The 20,894-nt window shown below is 47.6% G+C and overlaps 1 protein-coding gene across 8 annotated transcripts; it reads right to left on the bottom strand.

Annotated features, from left to right (window-relative positions):
- Positions 1-376: 376 nt before the first annotated feature.
- Positions 377-20,854, bottom strand: phldb3 (pleckstrin homology-like domain, family B, member 3). Of its 8 annotated transcripts, none has more exons than XM_086037330.1 (15): positions 20,550-20,850; positions 13,719-13,852; positions 13,414-13,527; positions 12,761-12,883; positions 11,316-11,447; positions 9,164-9,358; positions 7,182-7,295; positions 5,073-5,201; positions 4,921-5,011; positions 3,841-3,991; positions 2,789-2,870; positions 2,556-2,702; positions 1,474-1,678; positions 1,321-1,406; positions 377-872 (listed from the first exon to the last, which is right to left on the bottom strand). In XM_086037330.1, the coding sequence occupies exons 2-15, from the start codon at positions 13,848-13,850 to the stop codon at positions 738-740; spliced, it is 1,836 nt and encodes a 611-aa protein (XP_085893456.1). In that variant the 5' UTR covers positions 13,851-13,852; positions 20,550-20,850; the 3' UTR covers positions 377-737. The 8 variants fall into 8 exon arrangements, 7 of the variants coding, with proteins under 7 accessions (XP_085893456.1, XP_085893457.1, XP_085893459.1 ...); XM_086037331.1 differs by having other exon boundaries at positions 2,556-2,699; positions 20,550-20,849; XM_086037333.1 differs by having other exon boundaries at positions 5,100-5,201; positions 20,550-20,849.
- Between the last annotated feature and the right edge of the window lie 40 nt (positions 20,855-20,894).

The following is a 20,894-nucleotide window of genomic DNA, read 5'->3' as shown; positions in this document are numbered from 1 at the left end:
ATTAGGATGCCTCCCGGACGCCTCCCCGGTGAGGTGTTCCGGGCACGCCCCACCGGCAGGAGACCCCGAGGACGACCCGGAGCACGCCGGAGAGACCGTGTCTCCCGGCTTGCCTGGGAACGCCTTGGGATCCCTCCGGAAGAGCTGGAAGATGTTGTCGGGGAGAGGGAAGTCCGGGCTTCCCTGCCGAAGCTGCCGCCTCCGCGACCCGACTTCGGCTAAGCGGGAGATAATGGATGGGTGGATAATCCTAGTTTAAACCCCTAGCCCTAATTTAAAGCCCTTACCCTGTTCTAGTAGGAAGTTTTGTGCTAACACTTGATGCTGTCTGACATGTTGCTACGTTTACAAAAAAAGACAAAAACATAAGAGTATATTAGCATTTTTTTCCGTCCATATTTAATAGTGCATTGAGAACAGTGTATGACTTCATGTATTTGCAAACGTTCACAAAATAAATTAATGGTGCGAAAATGTCCTGTACACGCACGCACCCGCACACACACAGTATAATATTGGACTTCAATCGACCCAATTTTGATTGGCTAGTTTGTGTTATTATTGGTCCCGTAGTGTCATTGAGCTGTAATGCCCGGAGGAGGCCTGTAGGGGGAGGCCAAGCACCCAGTAACAGACCGATCAGAGTATCCTCGCTCCTCATTTCCAAAGTAACAGCTACTTCTTCTTCTTCTCCTTCTTCTCCTCCTCGTCCTCGAGTTCTCGCTCGGCCGTCAAGGTCAATAGCGGCTGTGCTCGTCGGTCGCCGTGACGATGACGTCCATCCAGATCCTCATGGCGACCGGATTGGACGCCACCAGGAAGAAGAGGCGGTCGTACGTCTTGACGCAGAACGTCAGGCTGGGCCGAGGCGACTGGGCCACACGTGAGACGGCGGTCAGCAAATGTTACAAATGGTGCACGCTTCAATGAATCAATACATAATGTGTTGATTTGACACTCATTTAACTTTGGCACAAATAAAATGCAACAATACCAAAAGAGGTTTTGATGCAATGTAGTATTTTAAATTCCTTATTTCAATGCATTGATGAAACGGTGTCCTTTTCTGTTGATGTTTTTCACAGTTTTTAACTCGCCATTAAAGTGGTTTTCTACTGATCCAATTTGGATTTGCCAACAAAAAAAAACCTTGACCGGCTTCCAAGCGTAAACTTTTGCAATTTGCTCAAGTTTGGCTCAGGGCGCCGCCTAGTGGCCTCATTTGGCGCCACCGCCATCATCAGCGAGTTAGCGGCATTCCAAAGTTGAAGTTTGTTTGAGACAAACGTCTCCACTCATGCGTGCCGTGCGGCAACTCACGGAGGCGGCCGTGCGCAGGTGGTCGTAGTAAACCTCTTCCACGGCCTGGAAGTAGATGACGCCCTTCAGCTTCCTCTCGTCACAATCTGAACAACAACAAGCCGCTCGTCAGCCTGGTGAATTTGCGCGCGGGTGGCCGTTCGGGGCCGCAACCTGTGTAGTAGGCCAGCCTCCGGTGGTCGACGTCAAAGAGGAACCACCTCTTCTTCCAGGTCTTGACGCGGCCGCCTCGCTTGGTCAGGAAGCCGGCGCAGCGGCGAGACGTCAGGCGCAGCTCGCCGCAAGCCGACACCCCGTGGCCCAGAGACTCCACGTGGGCGCGCAGGTCGAAGTCCGCGCACAGCGACAGAGGCAGCCGCTGGTGCGGACATGGAGGACAACCATCACATATAGGCAGGGACAGTACATTATAACGATTGATCCTGCTGAAAAACACCCATGTCCACTTCTGCCTTTTCTTTGATCCATTTTCACATTCATGGGATTGCCGTAACGCGACCATACATCCAACTTTACAGGCAGAATTATGCACTGCGCTTTGTGTACTTTACGGGCCGCGGACTGTCACACGTTTGTGGAGGGTTGATTTTCAAACGCCGTTTTGGGAAACGCTGCGATGTTTTATTTTGAAAGATTGCACACATGAAATTCAACAAATTAAGAGCTAAAACTAATAAAGTCAACTACAGCAAAGCATTTTCGAAAAAACTAATAATAAGTAACAAACACGCTCTGAAGATTAATTCAATGTAAAAATCTAAACTAAATATGACAATTCCAAAACTAGCATAATCCCGTCAGGCGGCAAAACCTCATTTTAAAAATGGTTCAAATTTAGAAGTAAAAGCATGTGTCGCCAAATGTCATCAGTTTCTTTTTTCCCAATATCCAACTGAAACGCCATGAATGTGTTTTGTTGTTTCCGCAACAAAACGAAACGATGCCAGTGGCATACAATCCCATGCTTGTCAATGGACAGCAAAAGCATTCTATTCCAATTGAAAAACAACTTTGCTTTTTTTTTTTGCAAAAGAAAACATTTGGAAATGCGTGTTTTCATAAGACACCGGTCAACGTATTCACCGTTTAATACGTTAGAAAGTGTTCGCATGGATTTCAAATGGTTTCAGTCACAAGTAAATATTACTAACAGAAACCATTCGGAAAAAGAAGACAATAAAAGCGAAAATGTGGAGATGCACGCTTTTCATTCGATGGAACTTGGAATGCGTCACCTCCGGAGAGTCGAGCGGGGATCTGATTTGGTTCTCTTGTGGTTCTGGCCTGTGCGCAAGGTGTGCTTCTGCCGCTTCTGCCGGCCTGGGCCACTTGAGCTCCCGCCGTCTTCTCTCCTCCAACAAGAGTCGCTGTCGCTCTTCCTGCTTCCGAAAAACGCCATCTTTGAAAATCGGCGACGTCACGTGCGCCCTCCGATGCCGAAAACGCGGCATAGGTCTGCTCCACTCACTCGCTCTCGAAGCAGCCTCTCCCGTTCCGCTTTGGCTTCCCGTAACTTCCGCTCCATCTCCACCAGATCCATCAGACACGGACTGCCACAATTCAACGCACACAAAAACAAATGTTGGAAGGGACCGTGCAACCAAAAATGCATTGGGTGGCCATACGTGTCAAATCGCAAGGAAGCATACTTTAAAAAAAATTTTAAAAAAAGGATGTCTACCGTTTTGGCTCGCTCAAGACATTTAGTCCACTTGCTACTAAATTGCAAGTATTCATACTTTACAGACAGGTGATGCAAATTGGTGAAACAAATGTGAGTTTGTTCTAATAAACGAGCAGGGAATGGCGGCAAAGTGGCTATAAAACATGAAACTGATTTTTCATTGCTGTTAAAAATGCATTTGCTAGTCATGCCTATCGTTAGCAGAGCCTCAAAAAAGTCTCAAGAACACATGAGCCAAAAGACCCGTGTCAAATTTTGCTAACTTGCAAAATGTCGGTGGTGATTTTGTCATTACGTATGGCCACGGTTTGATGACTCACTAGAAAACTTGGATAACGATTCTTTGGAAAATGGATCCGCTGACGACTGTGTCATTTAACAACGTGACATTCGCAGCAGTCCTTACATTTAAAAAAAAAAAAAAAAAAAAAAAAGCCTCAAAAAGCCATGCCGGAAAAGACAGGAACTCTTTGAGGCGGCCATTTTAGGCTCACTTTGGCCATTGCCACGAGTCCTTCAATCATGAACTGCTCCTGGATTTTTAGTGCGATCGCTACTAAATTTGAACTACATATGATCAACAGATGACAGTTGCGCAACATATTAGCTTTGCTAATTGCGTGTGGGCGCGGTCAAGTTTGACAACTGGTCATAAGGCATGAAACTTGAATCACTTTCCACAGCATCAATTCTGAAAATTCAGCAACGTGAAATGTGTAGCATATGCAACTCCTTCCGAGAAGCCACGGCCAAAAAGAAAGAAAGAAAGAAAGAAAGTCTTCCATGTGGGTTTGACATTTGGTCATTTGAGTTAGTTTGAAAGTGGCAAAGCTGACCTGGCAGCGCGAGAGCTCGGCGCGCTGTCGCAAGGCACGAGGCGCTCGCAGCCGTCGTGGGCTCGCTGCCCGTTGTGGAGTTTGGCGGACGCCTCCCGGGGATGGCCGCTGCCCGCCGCCGCCGCCGCCGCCGCCGACGACCGCGCCGGGCCTGCGGCAGGAGCGAGAGCAGCACATGAGCCTTTGGCTCAGGTACTTTTGGAGCTTTTCATGTGATAGCAAAGAATCATTGTTATCAAATCGGAAAGCTTCTTTTTTCCTCTTCCGGGCTTATGAGCGAAAACAAGAGCAACATGTGGACGTGCATGATGTTTTCTCATGAAAATGTCCACATTCTATGAGTCCTTTGCTCACAAAACATGAAAAATTCCAATTCTGGACCTGCATGCTTATCATTTGACAACAACCCTTTTTTTTCCCAGTACAAAAAAAATGTATTGCAAAAATTGTGAGGGTTTTTTCAGCACTATACAACAAAAACTACTATTTGCTGTTTTTCCAAATAAAAGCGTGACTGTGCAGATAAACAACAAAACCAAGGTTTTTTTTTCTTTACTACTATCCACAAGAAAACAGCCAATTGTTTCCCAATCAAAAGCTCCCACATTCCATGCTTATTGGAATAAAGCTTGACTATCCAATGAAAAGAATGTATGTCCGCATTTTGTGTTTTTGGAGAAAAATGACCCACAAAATGTGTCAATACACGCTTTCATTGGAAAAACAACAGCGAACTGTCGGCATTTGGTCAGCTTTTCCCCCGCCCTCTAATATCCAACATTACGTCTTTCAACTTTTCAAAATGTCTCAATGAAAAGTAGAATTGAGATTGAGGCGGCCTCTTTGAGTAATCGAGAGGTGTGCCTGACTACTGTTGTGATTGTAATGCAGCAAAGAGCGGCAAAGAGGGAAGCGCGCGCACGCACCTCCCCCCCCCAAACCCCCCGCCCCCAGACTGGATCATCTGCTCTGTGCAGGTCAGTCCTGCGTCGTCTCCCCCCCCCCCCAACCGAGGGACGCGCCTTCCGATTGAATGCACAAACGGGAACAAACGGTCAAGACAAATGAGCTGAGGCTCACCCTGGGCCGACAGCGGCCTGTCCTTCAGTTTGGCGCTGCGCTGAGAACTCCGTCGCCGCGGAAGCGTGCCGGCGGCGTCCTTGCACGGCTCCTACAAAATAAATACATAAATAAATAAATAAATAAATTGTGGGAAGTTACAAGCAACCCACCTCGAGTGACTTTTTTTCTCTCTCTACCTGAGGAGGCTTGTGCACGCTTAAAGATGTCAGTGACATCATGCAGGGGGCGGAGCCAGTGACGTCCGACCTATCCGCAAGGGGCTTCTTTTCCTGGAGCGCCTGCGGGGAGCACGCCGTGTTAGCCGCTCTTCTCAAAAACATGATAAAGCTTCATTTGAACTGTCCGACCTCAAAATTGGAACAAGTGCAACTATTTTGTTGTTCCCAATCATCCCTTGAAATTAATTGGAAAATAGTCGAAGAAACAATTATTAACTGTCTAAAAGTCGTTCTCCACGAATTAGACGTGTATCTGTGACAACGTAACGTATAAACGTGGGGTCACAGTCATAACGGCCCACCGAGGGAAATCGTCACCAATGTGGCCCGCGACAAAAATAGTTTGACAACTTTGTGGAAGACAACAAACGATCGAGGGCAGATTCATAATCAGCGGGGGTGGGGGCACAATCATTTATAAAGGTTCACTTGCATCTCTGATTCAATTTTTGCAAAGTTGTGTTGCCGTTGGCATGTTCATCTTTAGGATTACAAAAATTGCATTGCATTTATGGACTTAAAGCATGCCGGTGCACGTCTTTCCCCGTACGTGATGTCGCGTCACTATGTGCTGGCATGTCGTTAGGCTAATATGCTAGCTAGATGAGCCTCGGGTGGTTTCTTTTTGTGGAAAGATTCAACGATTGAATCCAGTCGCTTACGCAACGTGGGTGCGTCATTGGTTGCATTCTCAATGCGTGGCCTTGATGCCTCACGGTCCTCTCCGTTTTAAATGCATTGCCGCCATCTTGTGGCATCTCCATATAATAACAAGCCTTTTGCTTTTGCCGAATGATTGGAATCCTGCATGTGGGATACTCCCGAAAAAAGGCGCAGATGTGAACTCTTATAACATAAAGGCAAGATAGCAATCCCTCAAGCCTCCTCATCCGGCCTGTTTGGAATTTGTTTGGGCGGCGACTCCTGCGGCGGCGGCGGCGGCACGCCCGCAGGCAACGCCGGCCGAGCCACAAGTTGCCTTAAGGGCTGCAGGCCGCCCATCTGGCCGCACGTGCTCCCCAGCTGCCCGTTGCCTCATTCAGCGACTCAACGCCGGCAGATGATGATCATGATTTCCGCGCTTACCTCCTCGCGTCGCGCCGCGCCGCGTCTGCCTCTTCGCCGCACGCTCGCTCGCGTATGCTACGTTACTCCCTCCTCGTCCTTCTCGTCCCTCCCTTCCCACTAGACAGGTTGTGCTCTCACCCCCCCCCCCCCCCCAATCTTGTCTCTCCCTATACTGAGCGGTTGCTTCCTTGTCAGTGATTTGACTGAGGACACTTAGTAATAGGAGCCATAGAGACTTGCCGTGTGTGTGTGTGTGTGTTGGGCAAGTTACTTTCAATTTAACATTGCTAAGAAGGTCATTTGAAAGTAGTTTGTCATACTATAAAATTGTAATCGTCTGCATTACTGTTGAAAGCTTTAACCAAAACAAAATGCATCTGTGTTACAATCAACAATATCAGCTTTATTTTCCTTTTTTTGGGGCCAGGGGGAGTCTTACCAGATGAAGGCAAATGACAGCGATCATGCGAAGAAATTGTGGCTTTTCACGTTTCGTGAAACAATGACATGCAAACGTGCGGACGGCCGTCACTTCTTAAGCACTGACCTTATCTGGACACTAGCCGAACAAATCCAAACCAAATGAAGCAGAGTTGCTGTGCTTTTTTGAAGGTGCAGCCTTTGCAATTTGAAAATGGCATTCGCCGACTTTGCGATGCCGATGTGAATTCGATGAATTGTTGCCACTTAGCGGGCAGGCGCTCCGGAGACGCAACAACTAAGCGAGTAAAAAGTGCCTTTTCGAACATGCGCCCCCTTGGAAAGACGACGGATGGCCTGGAAACATGACGAGGCCCAAACAGACGACTTTCCGAATGACATTTGCAATTTCGAGAGTCAACTCAAATTGGGGTCAAGTGAACACCTGCAACTTAGCATAACGCCCACAAAGTCAACAGAGAGGCGAGGAATACTGAGTTACGCGCAGATTTTGAAATTGTCCCCATCTTCAACGACGGCGGCGTTGCTGACCTTGTGCGTGGCGGCGTGCACGAGGTCTCGCTTCTGCTTGCTTAAGGCTTCCAGCTCGCGCTCCTTCTCGCCCTCCATGTCCCTCAGCTGCGTCTCCAGAACATGCACTCGTTCCTGGGGAGGGGGAAAAATAAAAACAAATCAAATCAAAAAACAGGTCACAGTTTGAGCCGCAACATTATGTGGTTCGTGCGTGTGGCCCGTGTCGGACAAATTAAAATTCATTTTCAAAAATATTCACACTGGCTTCACTTCTGTCTTTGGACTTGAGGGTTACGGTTTCCGAGTACGGTTCCAAGACAGGCTCAGGGCGCGGAGTTACGGTTTCAAACGAGGGTTTGAAAGCAGGGGTAGCGCCACACAGTTCGGGTTTCAAGTCTGCTCTCGTGCTTTGAAACGGGGCTTAACCAGCTTGTAGGATTCCAACTTTCACACTCGTTTTTCAAGTCACTTCAAACCTTGGAAGTTAGGCTTTCAAAGTAGGGTTCATAGTTTTGATTTGGGTTAGCGCTCCAAAGCAGGGTTGGGGTTTCAGAGTAGGGTTTTAAGAAAGGTGTAGCATTTTAAGACAGGGTTAGGGTTTCAAATTAGAATTTCAACCTAGGGTGTCAAGACAGAGTTCAGGCCTTCAAATTAGGGCTTCAAGCCTACGCTTTGGGATCTAAATTGGGCTTTAGAATATCCGATAAAGGTTTGAAGCTCGGGTTAGGCTTTCAAGGTTGAGATTTCAGCGAGGATTTCAAGTCAGCATTGGGGTTGAAAATTGGGGTGTCAAGAAAAAAATCATGTTTCAAAATTGGGCTTTTTAGGGCATCGCATCACATCACATCACAAGAGTTCCAAGGTAGGGTTAGGGTTTCAAGTTGGTGTGAGGCTTTTGGGGTTGGGGTTTGAAATAAGGCTTCCAGCCCTCGGTCAGGAATCCAAATTGTGCTTTCAAACCACGCTTGGGGGCTCCAAAGTACGGATGGGATTTCAAAGTAGCGTTTAAAGCCAGCGCCCGCAAGTGACAGTAAGGCGTTAAGACGGCTAAAAAGCTTTCCAACGGGATGAAGGCTGGCTCCAGGTTTCAAATGAGGCTTTTCAACAAGTCGGCCATTCCTGACAGCGCTGACCACCTCTTTGCTGCTCACGCTGCCTGTGACTCACTCAGCATCCGTGTTTTCTTTTTTCTTTCTCTCTCCCCGAACAATGCGCCTGTTCACGGCTGAGCCTCGACTCGTCTTCACGCCGCAAAAGCTGCGCGAGAGGACGGCCACGCGTGACCCCGCATGTCGCTCGCTCGCTCTTCATGTGACTCGGGAGAGAAACATTCCACGCTTTCGCCGTTGAAGCAAAACAAAACATTGGGACTCACTTCCAAACCGTGCCACTTTTTCTTTTTTTTTTTTTTTTTTTTACAACAGGTTTGTAACAAACTTTGGGATGTTCCAAACATGGGCACACAATATCTGGGATTCAAATCAGGGTTTCTGGCCAGGGTTAGGGTTTCAAAATGGGATTTGAAGGCCGTTTTGGGATTTTCAAACAAGTGGCTAAAGTTTCAGGTTAGGGTGTGAAGCCTGGTTGTGCGGTTGCCTACTTCCTGCTTCATGAAGGATGACGAGTAGGGATGGGCAAGTACCGATACCAGCCCTTATTTCAAGGTATCGGGTAGTCTTGAGGGATGCCAATAGCAGCCATCGATACTTAAAGCAAAAAAAAAAAAAAAAAGTGACGTTGAGTAGGTCCTCCTTGCCACCAGATGGCGCTACACTGCGGCCATTTGACACATTGCTGCATCGTCATGTGCACCGGAAAGACAGAAATGTCTTTGTTCACAATTATCCGTCATTGAGCTTATTGAAATTTTAGACATGGTAAATACTAGCGGTATCGGTACCGGGAAGTACTCAAGAGTGAATAGTCACACTGGTACGGTCCTGAAAAAAGACAAAGCGGTACGGAACATGAGGACGAGCAAATGGAAGTGAGGCGTTTACCTGGGCTGCGCTGACGGCGAGCATCTGGCAGGAGATGTCCTTGTCCAAGGTCGCCCTTGTCTCTTCGTCCCTGCCCTCGTCTTCCTCGCCCTCGCCCGCGCACCCCTCCCCCTCGTCCGCGCCGCTCTCCCGCTCCAGAACGCGAAACTCCCAGTCCTCGAAGGCCCGCGCGGCCGCCTCCATCGTCTCCATGTCCTGCGGTGACAAGGGGAAAAGTTGCCTTTCAAGTTACGGATAAGGTTTCAAGTTAGGGTTTTGAAGGGAGGACAGTTTCAAGTCTGGATAAGTATTGCAAACATGAAGTCGGGGTTGGGGATTCAAAGTACGGTTTGAAGGCTTGGTTAGGGTCTCAAACGGGGGTTAGTCTTTGAAAGTAAGGTTTCAAGAAATGCTTGGGTTTCAAGTTAGGACTTTTCAAATTGTGGTTTCAAGCCTGGTTTGGTGTTTGCAGTTTGAGTTTCCGGCCAATGTTAGGCTTTGGGGTCTTGCGTTCGGCTTTCCATTGAGCTTTTCAAGCCAAGGCTCGGGTTTCAAAGTCGGGTTTTGAGTGTAGCTTTCAAACTGGGAAGGTTTTACGCTTTTACAACGGAAGCGCCGTCGCGCGTCAGCACGAGCGAATGGGCAGCCAGTGCAAATTGGAACACGTGTGCGGGCTTGTTGTGCTCACGCCTGCTTGAAGCAATGCCACAAACCCGCTCGGGAGGACACCTTTTCAAATGAAAACACACCCAGACCTTTTCAGCTGGCTGTCAGCCTTGTCACGTTTACGAGCGGCAATCCACATCCCCTGAGTGTGTTGGGGGGCGGGGCCGGGGCGGGGGCGGGGACACTTCAGGTCCAACAGGTAGGCACCAATCAGTCAAGCAAAAGCGACATGAGAGTACGTAGCAGGTTTGTCGCTTGCGCAGCGGCTGCCGGCGAGGAAGGTTGCCAATCCACTTCCCCGGACTTCAATCGATCAAATTTGATCAATCAATCCAGTTTGAGTGTCAAGACAGGGTTAGGGTTTTAAAATAGGCGTTCAAGACGGGGGTAAAATGTTACAGATTTTAAACCCGGTTGAAGGTTTCAACTTTGTTATGGTTTCAGATGTATTTTCAAGACAGGGTAGGGCTTCAAGTTATGAGTTTCAACAAAGAGTTTGAGATTTACATCAGCTTTCAAAATCAGGTTGAAAGACTTGGCTATTGTATTAAAGTAGGGTTCAAAGTCAGGGCTAAGGTTTCGAGACACAGTTTGGATTTTCGAGAGTTGCTTTCAAGGCAGAGTTAGGTTTCAATTGAGGCGCCTAATGGGCCAGGTCGGGGCTTCAAAAAAGGGTTCCGTTTGGAAAGTAGGGTATCGAGCCGTACTCGAGGCAGCGGGTAGGTTAGTAGGGACTAAAGGCCCCCAATAGACCAAAAAGACGCCGGCCAACAGTGACAGACGCTCCCCCCCCCCGTGGCGTCCGGCCGGCTGTCGGCACGTCGCGCCGGCAAAACTCGCGGCAACGACAGACGCCGACGCTGACCATTAAAGTACCTTTTGCGCACGCGTGACATGTCATAACCCTTCCACACCATCGGCGGCGGGAGTCGCCATTTTTCATGGTTAGAAAATTCCAACCGGGAAGCTGTTGGCCGGGGGCGGACTATCAAAACGTAAACAACGCATTTGGCTCTATTCTTCGCTCACGATGAACTCCCACGCCAAGTAAACCATCAACGTGATGGTTGACACGCTATTGTGAAATACTTTTTACAATTGTCAAGCCTCGCTCTTGTACTTGGAAGAAGATGAAGGCAGCGAAGGTGCGCTCACTGTTTTTGCGCATTTGCCACTTCCCGTCGGTGCTCCGCGTGCTGATTTGCTAGCTAACAGCCGATCAGAGTGAGCAAATGTCACACATCTGGCGATTCAACATAGGCAAACGCCCCCCAGACGTTTACGACGCGACGACGGTGGCCACTGCACCAATCAGACGCAACAACGCTTCAACACCTGCGACGTCGCTTTGGTGTATCAGGGTGTTAAGGAGACACACAGGGTTTGGAAGTAAAGTTTCAAGTCAGGGGTAGGGTTTCGAGTGTGCCGTGCCGCCTGTGGAGAGGCACGGCGGCAAATAGCGATTGAGTTGAGCAGGCATCAAAAAGCCGAGCCGGGCTCCACTCACGTGCTGCAGCTGGCGCGTCAGCCGCTGGCGCTGCGGCTCCGGCTGACTGCCGATCAGCTCCCGCTTCTCCTCGCACGTCCTCCGCAGCTCCCGCACTCGCCGCCGCTCCTCCTCCAGACGCTCGCGCTCCTGCTTGTTGCCGCGCAAGGAGTAAAACACTTTGAGGGCGTGTCCTGCACGCTCACACTTGTGCCCAGTTCCGGCCTTCCTTCCTTCCTTGATGCCATCTTGTGTTTAGGCTAGCGGCCGCCTCATCCGACCGTCATCCGCAAACAACGTCATTATGCTAACAGGAAATGGAAATACAGATTGAAGGAAATATGCCCGGGTGTGTGGGGGGGGGGGGGGGGGGGGGCCGAGCAACCTACAGGCGATGTGCAAGATTAAAAATGTAAAAATAACCAAAATGAAATATGCTTACAATGGAGGTTTTTTTCCCCACAAATTCGCCCCTTGTGAGGATAAGCGGTATCGATAATGGACGGATGGATAAAAAGGTCAATTAAATGTCAGCAATCCCCCTCTAAATATGCTGTCCAATATTAAGCAAGAAAAGTTGTGATTTGGCGCCAAAAAGTCTGAATGGAGCACAAGTTGGGGTCATTTTCAAAAGAAAGGATCCAAAATGCATCTTCAGCGGCCGTCAAAGTAGTGCACAAAGGAGGCAGAATCGGAAATGCAGACGTTTGGAAAGTCCAATAAACAAGTCAAAGCTAGAATACACCAAGAAAATTCAAATGAAAAAAAAAATAATAATAAATCAAAATATTGCATTTAAAAGGTTCCAATTTTGCAGGAAAAGTCAGAACATTAAAGACAAATGCAGTAGTATAGTATCCAAAATACGTCTTCTACGACAGTCAAAATGTGACACAAAACACAGCAAATGCCGACAATGTGCAAGGAAAAGTTAACTCGGCAAAAGCAAATGTCATCTTTTGAAAAAATAAAAAAGGCTTCACGTAAAAAGTTGTGATTTTGTTGCAATATGATGAGAAAATGTCATCATTTTATAAGAGCGTTATTTCAAATCCTCCGAAAATAAAAAACAGGATATAATGGAAAAATGTGATTTCAAAAAAATCAAATCAAATCAAAATATGGGAAAATGTCATGCCAAAAAAAGTGTGGTATTTAAAGTGCACCTTTACAGGTGTGAAAAGTTTCAATGTAGCAAGCAAAATTGGTGGCATAGAAAATGCATTTGGTTCTACCATAGAAATATTGCGCATTCAAATTTAGGGCAAATGTTTGTTCTCCAATGTTATGGAAAATGACACAGTTAAAAAAAACGGACAATTTCACGTTTGTGCAACTAAGCATGGCTGGAAAGATTTCTTCCATGCTGTGTGCGTAGCCGCACATTGACTCAATTTGGGTTGTGCGCGTGTGCGCGCGTGTGTGGTGTGATTGAGATAAGAAGCGAGCGTGTGCCGGCGTCGTACTTTTTGCCCGGGCCGAGCTCCTTCCCTTTGCTCTCGCAGCTCTCGCAGCTTGCGGGCGTGGCGCAGCAGCTGCGCCTTCTCCGTCCGCAGCTCGCCGTGCAGCAGGGCGATCTCCAGCTGCAGCTGAGACCCAAGACAAAAAGTTGAGCCGGCCGCCTTTCCGCAAGCGCCGAGCGTCTTCACGCTGTTGCTTTCGGGCCATCAGGAACAAAACCGGACGGACGGACGGACGACAACGGAGAGGCAAAAGCGATGGTCGGCGATTGCCGTGGGTGGCCAGATTTTCTCACTGTCAAAAACCCAGTTGGCTGCTGCAAAATGGGACGAAGGCAACAAAACGTGACGGTACGGCTGCAACAAAACTTCCGCAGCAGGACGGGAAGGACGCCTCCTTGTTGCCGATCACGAAAAAAACAAAACGCTCAGATCCGACGGCTACGCTCGTCTCAACTCGGTTGTTCACCAAAACGGGGGCACCTACGCAAACATGTCCGTAGAGCGGACTCATCGCATGGCGTCATGCGGTTGGAAGAAGACGCACGCCGTGTCCTGTTCCGACCCAACGCATTTTTCATCCCCAATGGCCATCGTACATCCAATGTAAAGTCCAAATAAATGAATTGGCAAATATTAGCAATGAAATGTCAGCTCACCTCGCTCTTAACTTCTTCCTTTTGCTGCTCAAGCTCCGCGATTCGCCGGTGGAGCTCGGAGGGCGACGACGACAGCGCCCTGGGCCAGCCCGCCGCTGTCTTTTTCACGCAGGACTGACAGAGAAACACACAGCGTAGGTTAGTTGGCTAGGGTAAAAAAAAAAAAAGTTAAATCAAATAAACGCACACGATTGTGAGGTGTTTTGTGTTCAAACGACAAAGCAGGAACACAGTCAGAGGGGAAATTAGGGCTTGGGATTGCGAGCGATATCATGAGCCGCGGTGGCGGCCTTCATTTGCCTCACTTTCTCGCTCTCTGTGCTGCTGCTCTCGGTGTCCGACTCCGCCCCCGAGGAGGCGGGGCTCCCGCCGATCCGCGGCGGCCGCGGCCCTTGGCGCCGCTCGCTTCTGGGACTCTCCATCAGGCTTTGGGGCATTGCTAGAATTCAATGAAATTGAAGACAATAACATAACAACATAAATTGTCTCCAGGCAATTCAAACTTGGATTTGGCAATTTTTGTCATTTTGGATGGTTGGAGCCATAGAATACACACTAAATGCAAACTACTAATAAAATACAGACTTTCTTTACAAATCCTGTTTGTTTGTTATAATTCAATGAATATCTGTTGCATTTTTGATCGTCAGGACAGTGCAGATCAACACTACGGCAATCGACTGCCGTTTGGGTCCTGAGCTGCGACTATCTCAGAAAGTTGAGCAGTGGGAAACCCTGCTCAAGACAAAAAAAAAAATGCATAAAGGGCCCATCTAAAAAGCCAAGTTGATGTTGCTTCCGTAGCTTTATTATTCATCAACAAGTAAAAGATTGCGATGGATGTGCTCAGTATACGTTTCATGTACATTGACCACATCAAAGCAAAAAGACGAGCACATTGCGTAAATAACCTGCTCGAGAAAAAAATAAAAAGAAGAAAGCAACAGATGTGCACAGCTGGTGGGAAAGTCCTTTTTTTTTGGGGGGGGGGCGCTGCCATTGTCCAAACGTTCCCAACGTGTCTTCCGTGCGTCCCCCAGCAGGCCTTATTAGGACAAATATACGACGCAGATGGAAGAAGCCAGGCCGCACAAAGCGCTTCGCCAGAACCACTTGCGGCCAGATCAACATTTCTCAATGGGGCGGTATTTTTATCCCGTCTTGAGCCGCGAAAACCTCACCGGCCGGTTTGGCCAGAAATCCCAGCTGCGCAATTCCAAACGGAAGCAGCCGCGAAATCACAGGACTCGTGTTGACATACTTCAACTCAGCCGGTACAAGACTTTTTCACTTGCATTGTCAAATGACATAGAAAGCCGTCTTTGGGATAGAAAAAGACGCCTCATTTGCAGTGGTGCAAAACGTCACTTGGCCTCCATTAGCTTTGTTTTTTGTTTTTGGGCCCAATTCGGGACCTGGTTTAAGGCTAACCTCGACCTTGTGCTTCCCTCAACATGAGCACTAGAAGCGGGCGCTGTAGGCTCCGCGTGAAGTTTTCAAGAACTGCGGCGGCCGGCATTTGCCCCCCCAAAACCAACGGACATCAGTGATTGTCCAAGTTTGGACCTTGCTAGCTCGATTGTGAGGCTGCCTGTGAGCGAGCCACTGATACGCATTATTTGCTCCTTTTCATTTTGTGTACGAATCCATCAATGGATGGATGATTCTGTTGAGATTTAAGCACAATTCAATGGCCCAGAGTTGAGTTTTAAACGACGGCGAAATTTGGAGGCTGCTCGCTGACGGCGTGAGGCTGCTTTGCTGCCGTCAATTTGCGCACCATGCAATCCACACAATGTCAAGTTTTCAAACAATGTCGCTGCCCGTTTGAAACGTCTCATTGACATGACTTCATTTTCTGTATCTTTCTCACATGTATTTTTACTTTCAGCGCCCTCTGTGGTGGCCTTTTTCTTTTCACTTATGGAAAAGTAGCAGCATGTTTTGGCCATGCGCGGGAAATATTTGTCAGGTCGTTTGAAATGTTGAAGACGTGTTATTTTGAAGCTAATTGATCACTGAACATGTTTCAGGACTTTGGAAGGAGCCGCGGCGCATTCTGGCTGGCCTGTGGCTAAGCCTCAACCGGCCCCACCGATTCATCCGAAGTCGCTCAAACAAACGTCAGCTGACCTCCGACAAAAGTTCAGTCAGATAGCGACTCATCACCAGAATTTGGGGAGCAAAGTCCGCGGCGCGCTTGGTGTCAGCGCGCTAACGCTGCAAAAACACAACAAGACTTTGGAAACAAATTGCAGAGAAAGAAAGATGAGTCAGTCCAAAAACGCTTTGTTGTTGACATCATTAGATTTGATTGCAGGGGAGGGCAGCGCCCCTGAAGAACATGATAAGGAAGGAATGAATGGACGCACACGCACAACACCGACCGTGTGTGTGTGTGGGTGTGTGTGTGTGTGGGTGCGCGTGTGTGTATGTGTGTTACGCGACCGGGACTTGACCCACACGCAGATAGCAGAAGGCTGTGTCACAGTCTGCGACGTTAATTTTCGAGCGCAGATCAGCAATAAGCGGCGGCAGAGGCGAGACGGTTACATGCTGCCGGCTGAGGCTTGCGCATGTTCAAGAGCGCAAGCGGCAGCACAACAATGCGGCTACTCTTGCGCGTTGCGGCGTCCATCGTGACGCCAGCGCCAATCAGCCAGCAGGCACTCACGTTTGCTTCTGTGTCTTCTGTGTCTTTTTTGCCTTCTTCGTCCTTGGACAACAGCGAAATTGAGCGTTGACAACTCATACATTTCATTTACCGGTACACAAAATACTCATTAGGCAGTCATGCATACAGGAAATACACACAAAGGGACGGCAGCTATTAAATATTTCTCAAATGCACTATTCCACCGATTAGCCAATCGAGTAAAAAATGTATGATGAAACGATATCAATCAAATTGTTTAAAAGGAACGTAAACACGGACGCACATCGTGTACCCTCAAATGGACCTGCTGCTTTAAAACCGTATATTGCTCCCATCTTTATTTATTTTAGGATCACCATGTTCTTTTCTTCAGTACATTTAAAAATATAGATAGAGCGATTCCAATGAAATCCACTGACTCATCATCTGGAGCCTCTAAGAACGATGCCAAGCCAAACAACAGGCCAGCTAAGGCTCCACACGCCTGAGGAAACGCTTGCGTGTTATAGGTGCTGCTGTTTTTGTTAGCAACAGCACATTCCACATGTCATTTTCGAATGACGCTGTTGCTTACATATTAAAACTGTGATCATTACAACGTCCGCTATCTTTTCTCCCCCCCCCCCCCCCCCAGGCACTGTGAAGCAAAAAGCAGAAAGTAAACAAAGGCAGTATTCCGCCGGCAACAGACGGGACAAAAGAGCAGCGACGGTGGCGTGCGTGTGGGCGTGAATGCTGATTAAAGCTTGTCACTACGCATTCAAAGCAGCACGAGAACGAGAGTGAGTGAGTGAGTGAGTGAGGGAGGCACAATGTGGAACAATCCACAGAGGCCTGGCTTTGGACGTGACCTGGCTCTCCGGTCATTCGAGTCCGCTCACAACAAGAAGAAGAAGAAGAAGAAGAAGAAGATTCGAAACGTCCGAGTACACACAAGCGCGCTGTGAAGCAAGCGGTCGTAAATGCACCGGGGGTTGCTGAGCGTCGGGAACGGAACCCGGTGCGATAGTCGCCCGCGCCATCCTCAAGCACTCCTCGGCCGCTGCCGGTGGAAGCTCACGTCGAAGGCAGCTCAAGCGGCTTGTTTCTTGAAGGCTCCTCTACACAGGCGAGAGCGTCGCGGCCCGCTCGGCTTTCTTTGCTGTCGCGCAGCAAACGAACAAAGCCGCGCTCGAGTGATTCACGGATCGGGAAAAAAGGACACCTCCACTTATGGGGCACCCAACTTACCAGTTTGTCGCGAGATAGAACAAGATTTGGATTTTGTTGTTGATTATGCGCGCTGGCGATCGTGGCGCAAGTGTTCAAAGTAAGCTGGTGGCAAGCGACATGAAAATGAAACTGTTTCACTCGGAGGTGAGCAAAGTATGGAGCCTGGGCCACATTAGGGACCTTCATTTGCTTCATACGGCTGCCTAATCGAGAGTCCTGGAATATTTGTTGTATCTACTAGGGCTCTTGGCTGTTTTTTGTTTTTTAATCAATTTGGTGTCAAAGTGTGGTACGTGGACTCCCTCTAGTGTTATGCAAAAAAAAAAAAAAAAAAACAACACAGCCCAAGTACAGTTCACTTGTAGTTAACTTTTAAGTTCAATTCAATGGCATTTAATAGTTAAGAAGTGTTTTCTCTTTCATCTGTATGTGCAATACATTTGAACTGAATCATTCTTCGGGCAGGTTTTGTTTCAAGCCCAGTTTTACTATACAAACTGTGCATAGTGTTACAATGGCTTCAAATAATCTCAAGTATACTTTTTAGGAACGCTTACGCCTACTACACTCCTACATTGTATTGGTCGTTATGGTGGGAACTTTTTCAGGCGGTCCTATACAACAAGTTGAAGAAAATCATTTGAAAAAAAACATCATTGTAAAATGCTAATTAAAGTCACAATATTATGAGCGTAAAGTAGTATATTTTCGAGAATAAAACCTTTTTGGTAAAAAATACGTTGAAACTTTCAAGATTGAAAATCTAAAAAGACTATTGTCATAATATTCCAACGTGATTGGTTACAACAAATGGTAACTTCCAAAGAAAGAAACGAAGCGCTAATCGCTTGCGCTCACTGAACTGACATCGAGTGAGGCACACACGTCACGCGTGGCAGCGGGTTGGACGTTGTTGGTTTTTTTCTCCAATTCCGAACCGTGCCAGCATTGCAGAGGTTCCACCATTTTAACCACCGTACATACAGTCCAATAGCCGTATTTTCGTTTTGACTTCTATTTTTTTCTTCACGTTTCATTGTGGCTGCCATCAAACGGACCACAATGCGATGCAAATAACAGAACGCTAACTCGGCTCAAGTCCGTAAATAGTTTCCTCGCTATCGACAGCGAGCGAGCGGACCTGGATGACAAGTTAAATATACTTTGCGCGGGCCGCAATTACAGCTCGCGGCTTGCCTCAAACAGCGGACGCGGGGCCGCAGTTCAATGCTAACTAAGCCAAGCTAAAAGCACCAAGTGGCACTCGCCAAAGTGCTACTTAATAGAATGACTGAGTGCTTTTCCATTTCAACTTGCATTCTACAGTGCTTAAATTCATTTCATAATTGTCGTGGGCAGAGCACGGCGTCAACATTGAATGAACACTTTGAGAATTGGACCAACGTTTGCAACTCATTAGTCCCCGAAACAAGTTTCACAGATCGACACCAAATGGCGGACATGTCACTCAGATCAGGATAAACAAAACAAAAAAAGTCTCAAGGATCCATGGCCGAAATTGAGCAGGAATTTGGCCATTTTGGATTTCGGCTGCTATTTTGGCCAAATTCCAGCACTTGCACATTGACAAACTCCTACGAAGCAATTCACTCCAGGGAGACCGACGGACAACTCTGAAGGTTACATCTTCTTTGCTGACGGAGCATGGCGGCGAATCTTCATAAGCGTTTACACGATTCTCAGAATAGTTACAACAACAAAAATTGCCCCCAGCACTAGCTTTACTGACCGACATTAAATTGGGTGGACAAGTCGATCAGAACAGGATAGACTAAAAGTCTCCAGGATTCATGTCCGGCAATAATTCATTTTGGTTTCAAGAAGACATTTTGGCTGGATTCCAGAATTTGCACAAATTGTTCGCATTTCAAAAAAGAGCGTGACAGCACCGCTTGCAGCTTTCATTTCTTTGAATTAGAACAACTGGCCAAAGTCAACCAGCATCTCCGTTCCACGGCACCTTGGTTCCACCCTCGCGGCTTTCAGCAGCGTTGTGAAAAAAACAAGAACAAACGAGCCGTTAGTGGCCAGCTATTTGCTCTCAAAGGATGAACGGATCAGACATAGATTTGCCCAGTCAAGACAATAACTTCAGGCAGAGCTACCCAGACAGAAAACTAGACTAATTTAACCTCAACTTTAATATGCACACAGTCTGTCTGCTCAATCTGATGATGGCATTGTGGACATATTACAGTACTGTACTGCTGGAGATGTTGGGGTTTTTTTTTTTTCGGTCCACTACAGTTAGTTTACATTGACTAAAATACAATATTTTAAATCCAGGTTAAAAATGTGGCTATTTTCCCCATACTGATGATTAAGGTCTTTTCGAGCATTTCGATAACCACCCCCCAAAAAATAACGTTCTTGTGCTGTATGTTTTTTTTAGTAATGTCAAATGATGGGCGAGTATTGATTCCAGGGGTCCGTTTCGCAAAGCAAGTGTAGTGACAACTCAGTCTATTAACCACGAAATGACCCAGAAATGTCCCACATTTCAGCATTAACGGACTCTGAGCTGTCACTAAAGCTGCTATGTGAAACACAGGCCAGGTATCATATCAGGCCGCAAGGTATCAGGTGCTTATGCTGGCTGCCGATACCAGCCACCGATACTTAAGGCATTTTTCTGCCCCTTTTTTTTTTTTTTACATTCAATAAGTCCTCCTCGGCAGTAGTTGGCGCTATACTTTGGCAGTTTGACACATAGATGTGATTGGTCCTAACCCTAACCCTGACCCTAACCCATTTGTGCCCGAAGTAAAGGTCTACGTTCACAATTTTTTTGTCCTCGTGTTAAATGAATTTTTGAGTACTCGAGGGATCGGTAATCGTTATCGGTGAGCACTCAAAGAGTGAATACTCGTAGGCTACTGGTCTCAGCCTAAAAAACATAAAGTGGTATCCACTATCCCTAGTAATTTTAGTAACTTGTTATTTCTCCGCTTTTAAATGTATCAAATTGTTTTTCAAATGTTTTGCCTTTCAATGTTGTTGTGTAATCATGTGAAGCGCATTGTGTTACCTTGTGTATGAAATGCGCGATATAGTGTAACTCTAGCTCAGCTGCCTTGCCTAGAACACAAAACAATATTCATTTGTTGACAGTCCAGCGTTAACTCTGGTAAAGGCAACGTCCTCAACTTCAACATGTCAACAAGCCACCATTGCATATCTCGAGCCACTGTTATAACATGACTTCAAAGGATTATTTGAGATTGTAATCGTTGGAAAAGAAGCCTACCTTCAATGTATGTTTCACTCTGATGTGAAGACTTTCATCCGGCAGAAAAAGTTGCTCCAACCTAAGAGCAACACTCCGGCGGTGTTTCACTTTCAAAACCACGCGTGGATTTGGATCTAAAAAAAAACGACAACTGACACGTTTCTCTCTCTCTTTTCTCACTCCGCCGCGGTTTGATTCAAACCCTCCCGAGAAGAGAAGAGGAGGCACGTCGGTTGCGGGTCGCTTGCTTGCTCGCTTCGCCGTCCACAGGTGAGCTTCTGGCCCCCGCGAGGCACGCGACCGGGGAGGCGGAGGCCGGCGGAGGCGGGGGCGGGGGCGGGGGCGGGGGCGGGGGCGGGGGCG

The sequence above is a fragment of the Filicampus tigris genome, chromosome 8, assembly GCF_054856515.1.
Source record: "Filicampus tigris isolate MCC_2025a chromosome 8, RoL_Ftig_1.0, whole genome shotgun sequence".
Taxonomy (NCBI): domain Eukaryota; kingdom Metazoa; phylum Chordata; class Actinopteri; order Syngnathiformes; family Syngnathidae; genus Filicampus; species Filicampus tigris.
This window is presented reverse-complemented; position numbering and strand designations above follow the sequence as displayed.

Coding starts and splice junctions, on each gene's coding strand:
- phldb3 (XM_086037330.1), bottom strand. CDS start 13,850: ATGCCCCAAAGCCTGATGGAGAGTCCCAGAAGCGAGCGGCGCCAAGGG. Junction 7,296..9,163: donor TCGCCGTCAGCGCAGCCCAG/GTAAACGCCTCA, acceptor CCCCCTCCCCAG/GAACGAGTGCATGTTCTGGA. Junction 2,871..3,840: donor CCGAGCTCTCGCGCTGCCAG/GTCAGCTTTGCC, acceptor GAATTGTGGCAG/TCCGTGTCTGATGGATCTGG.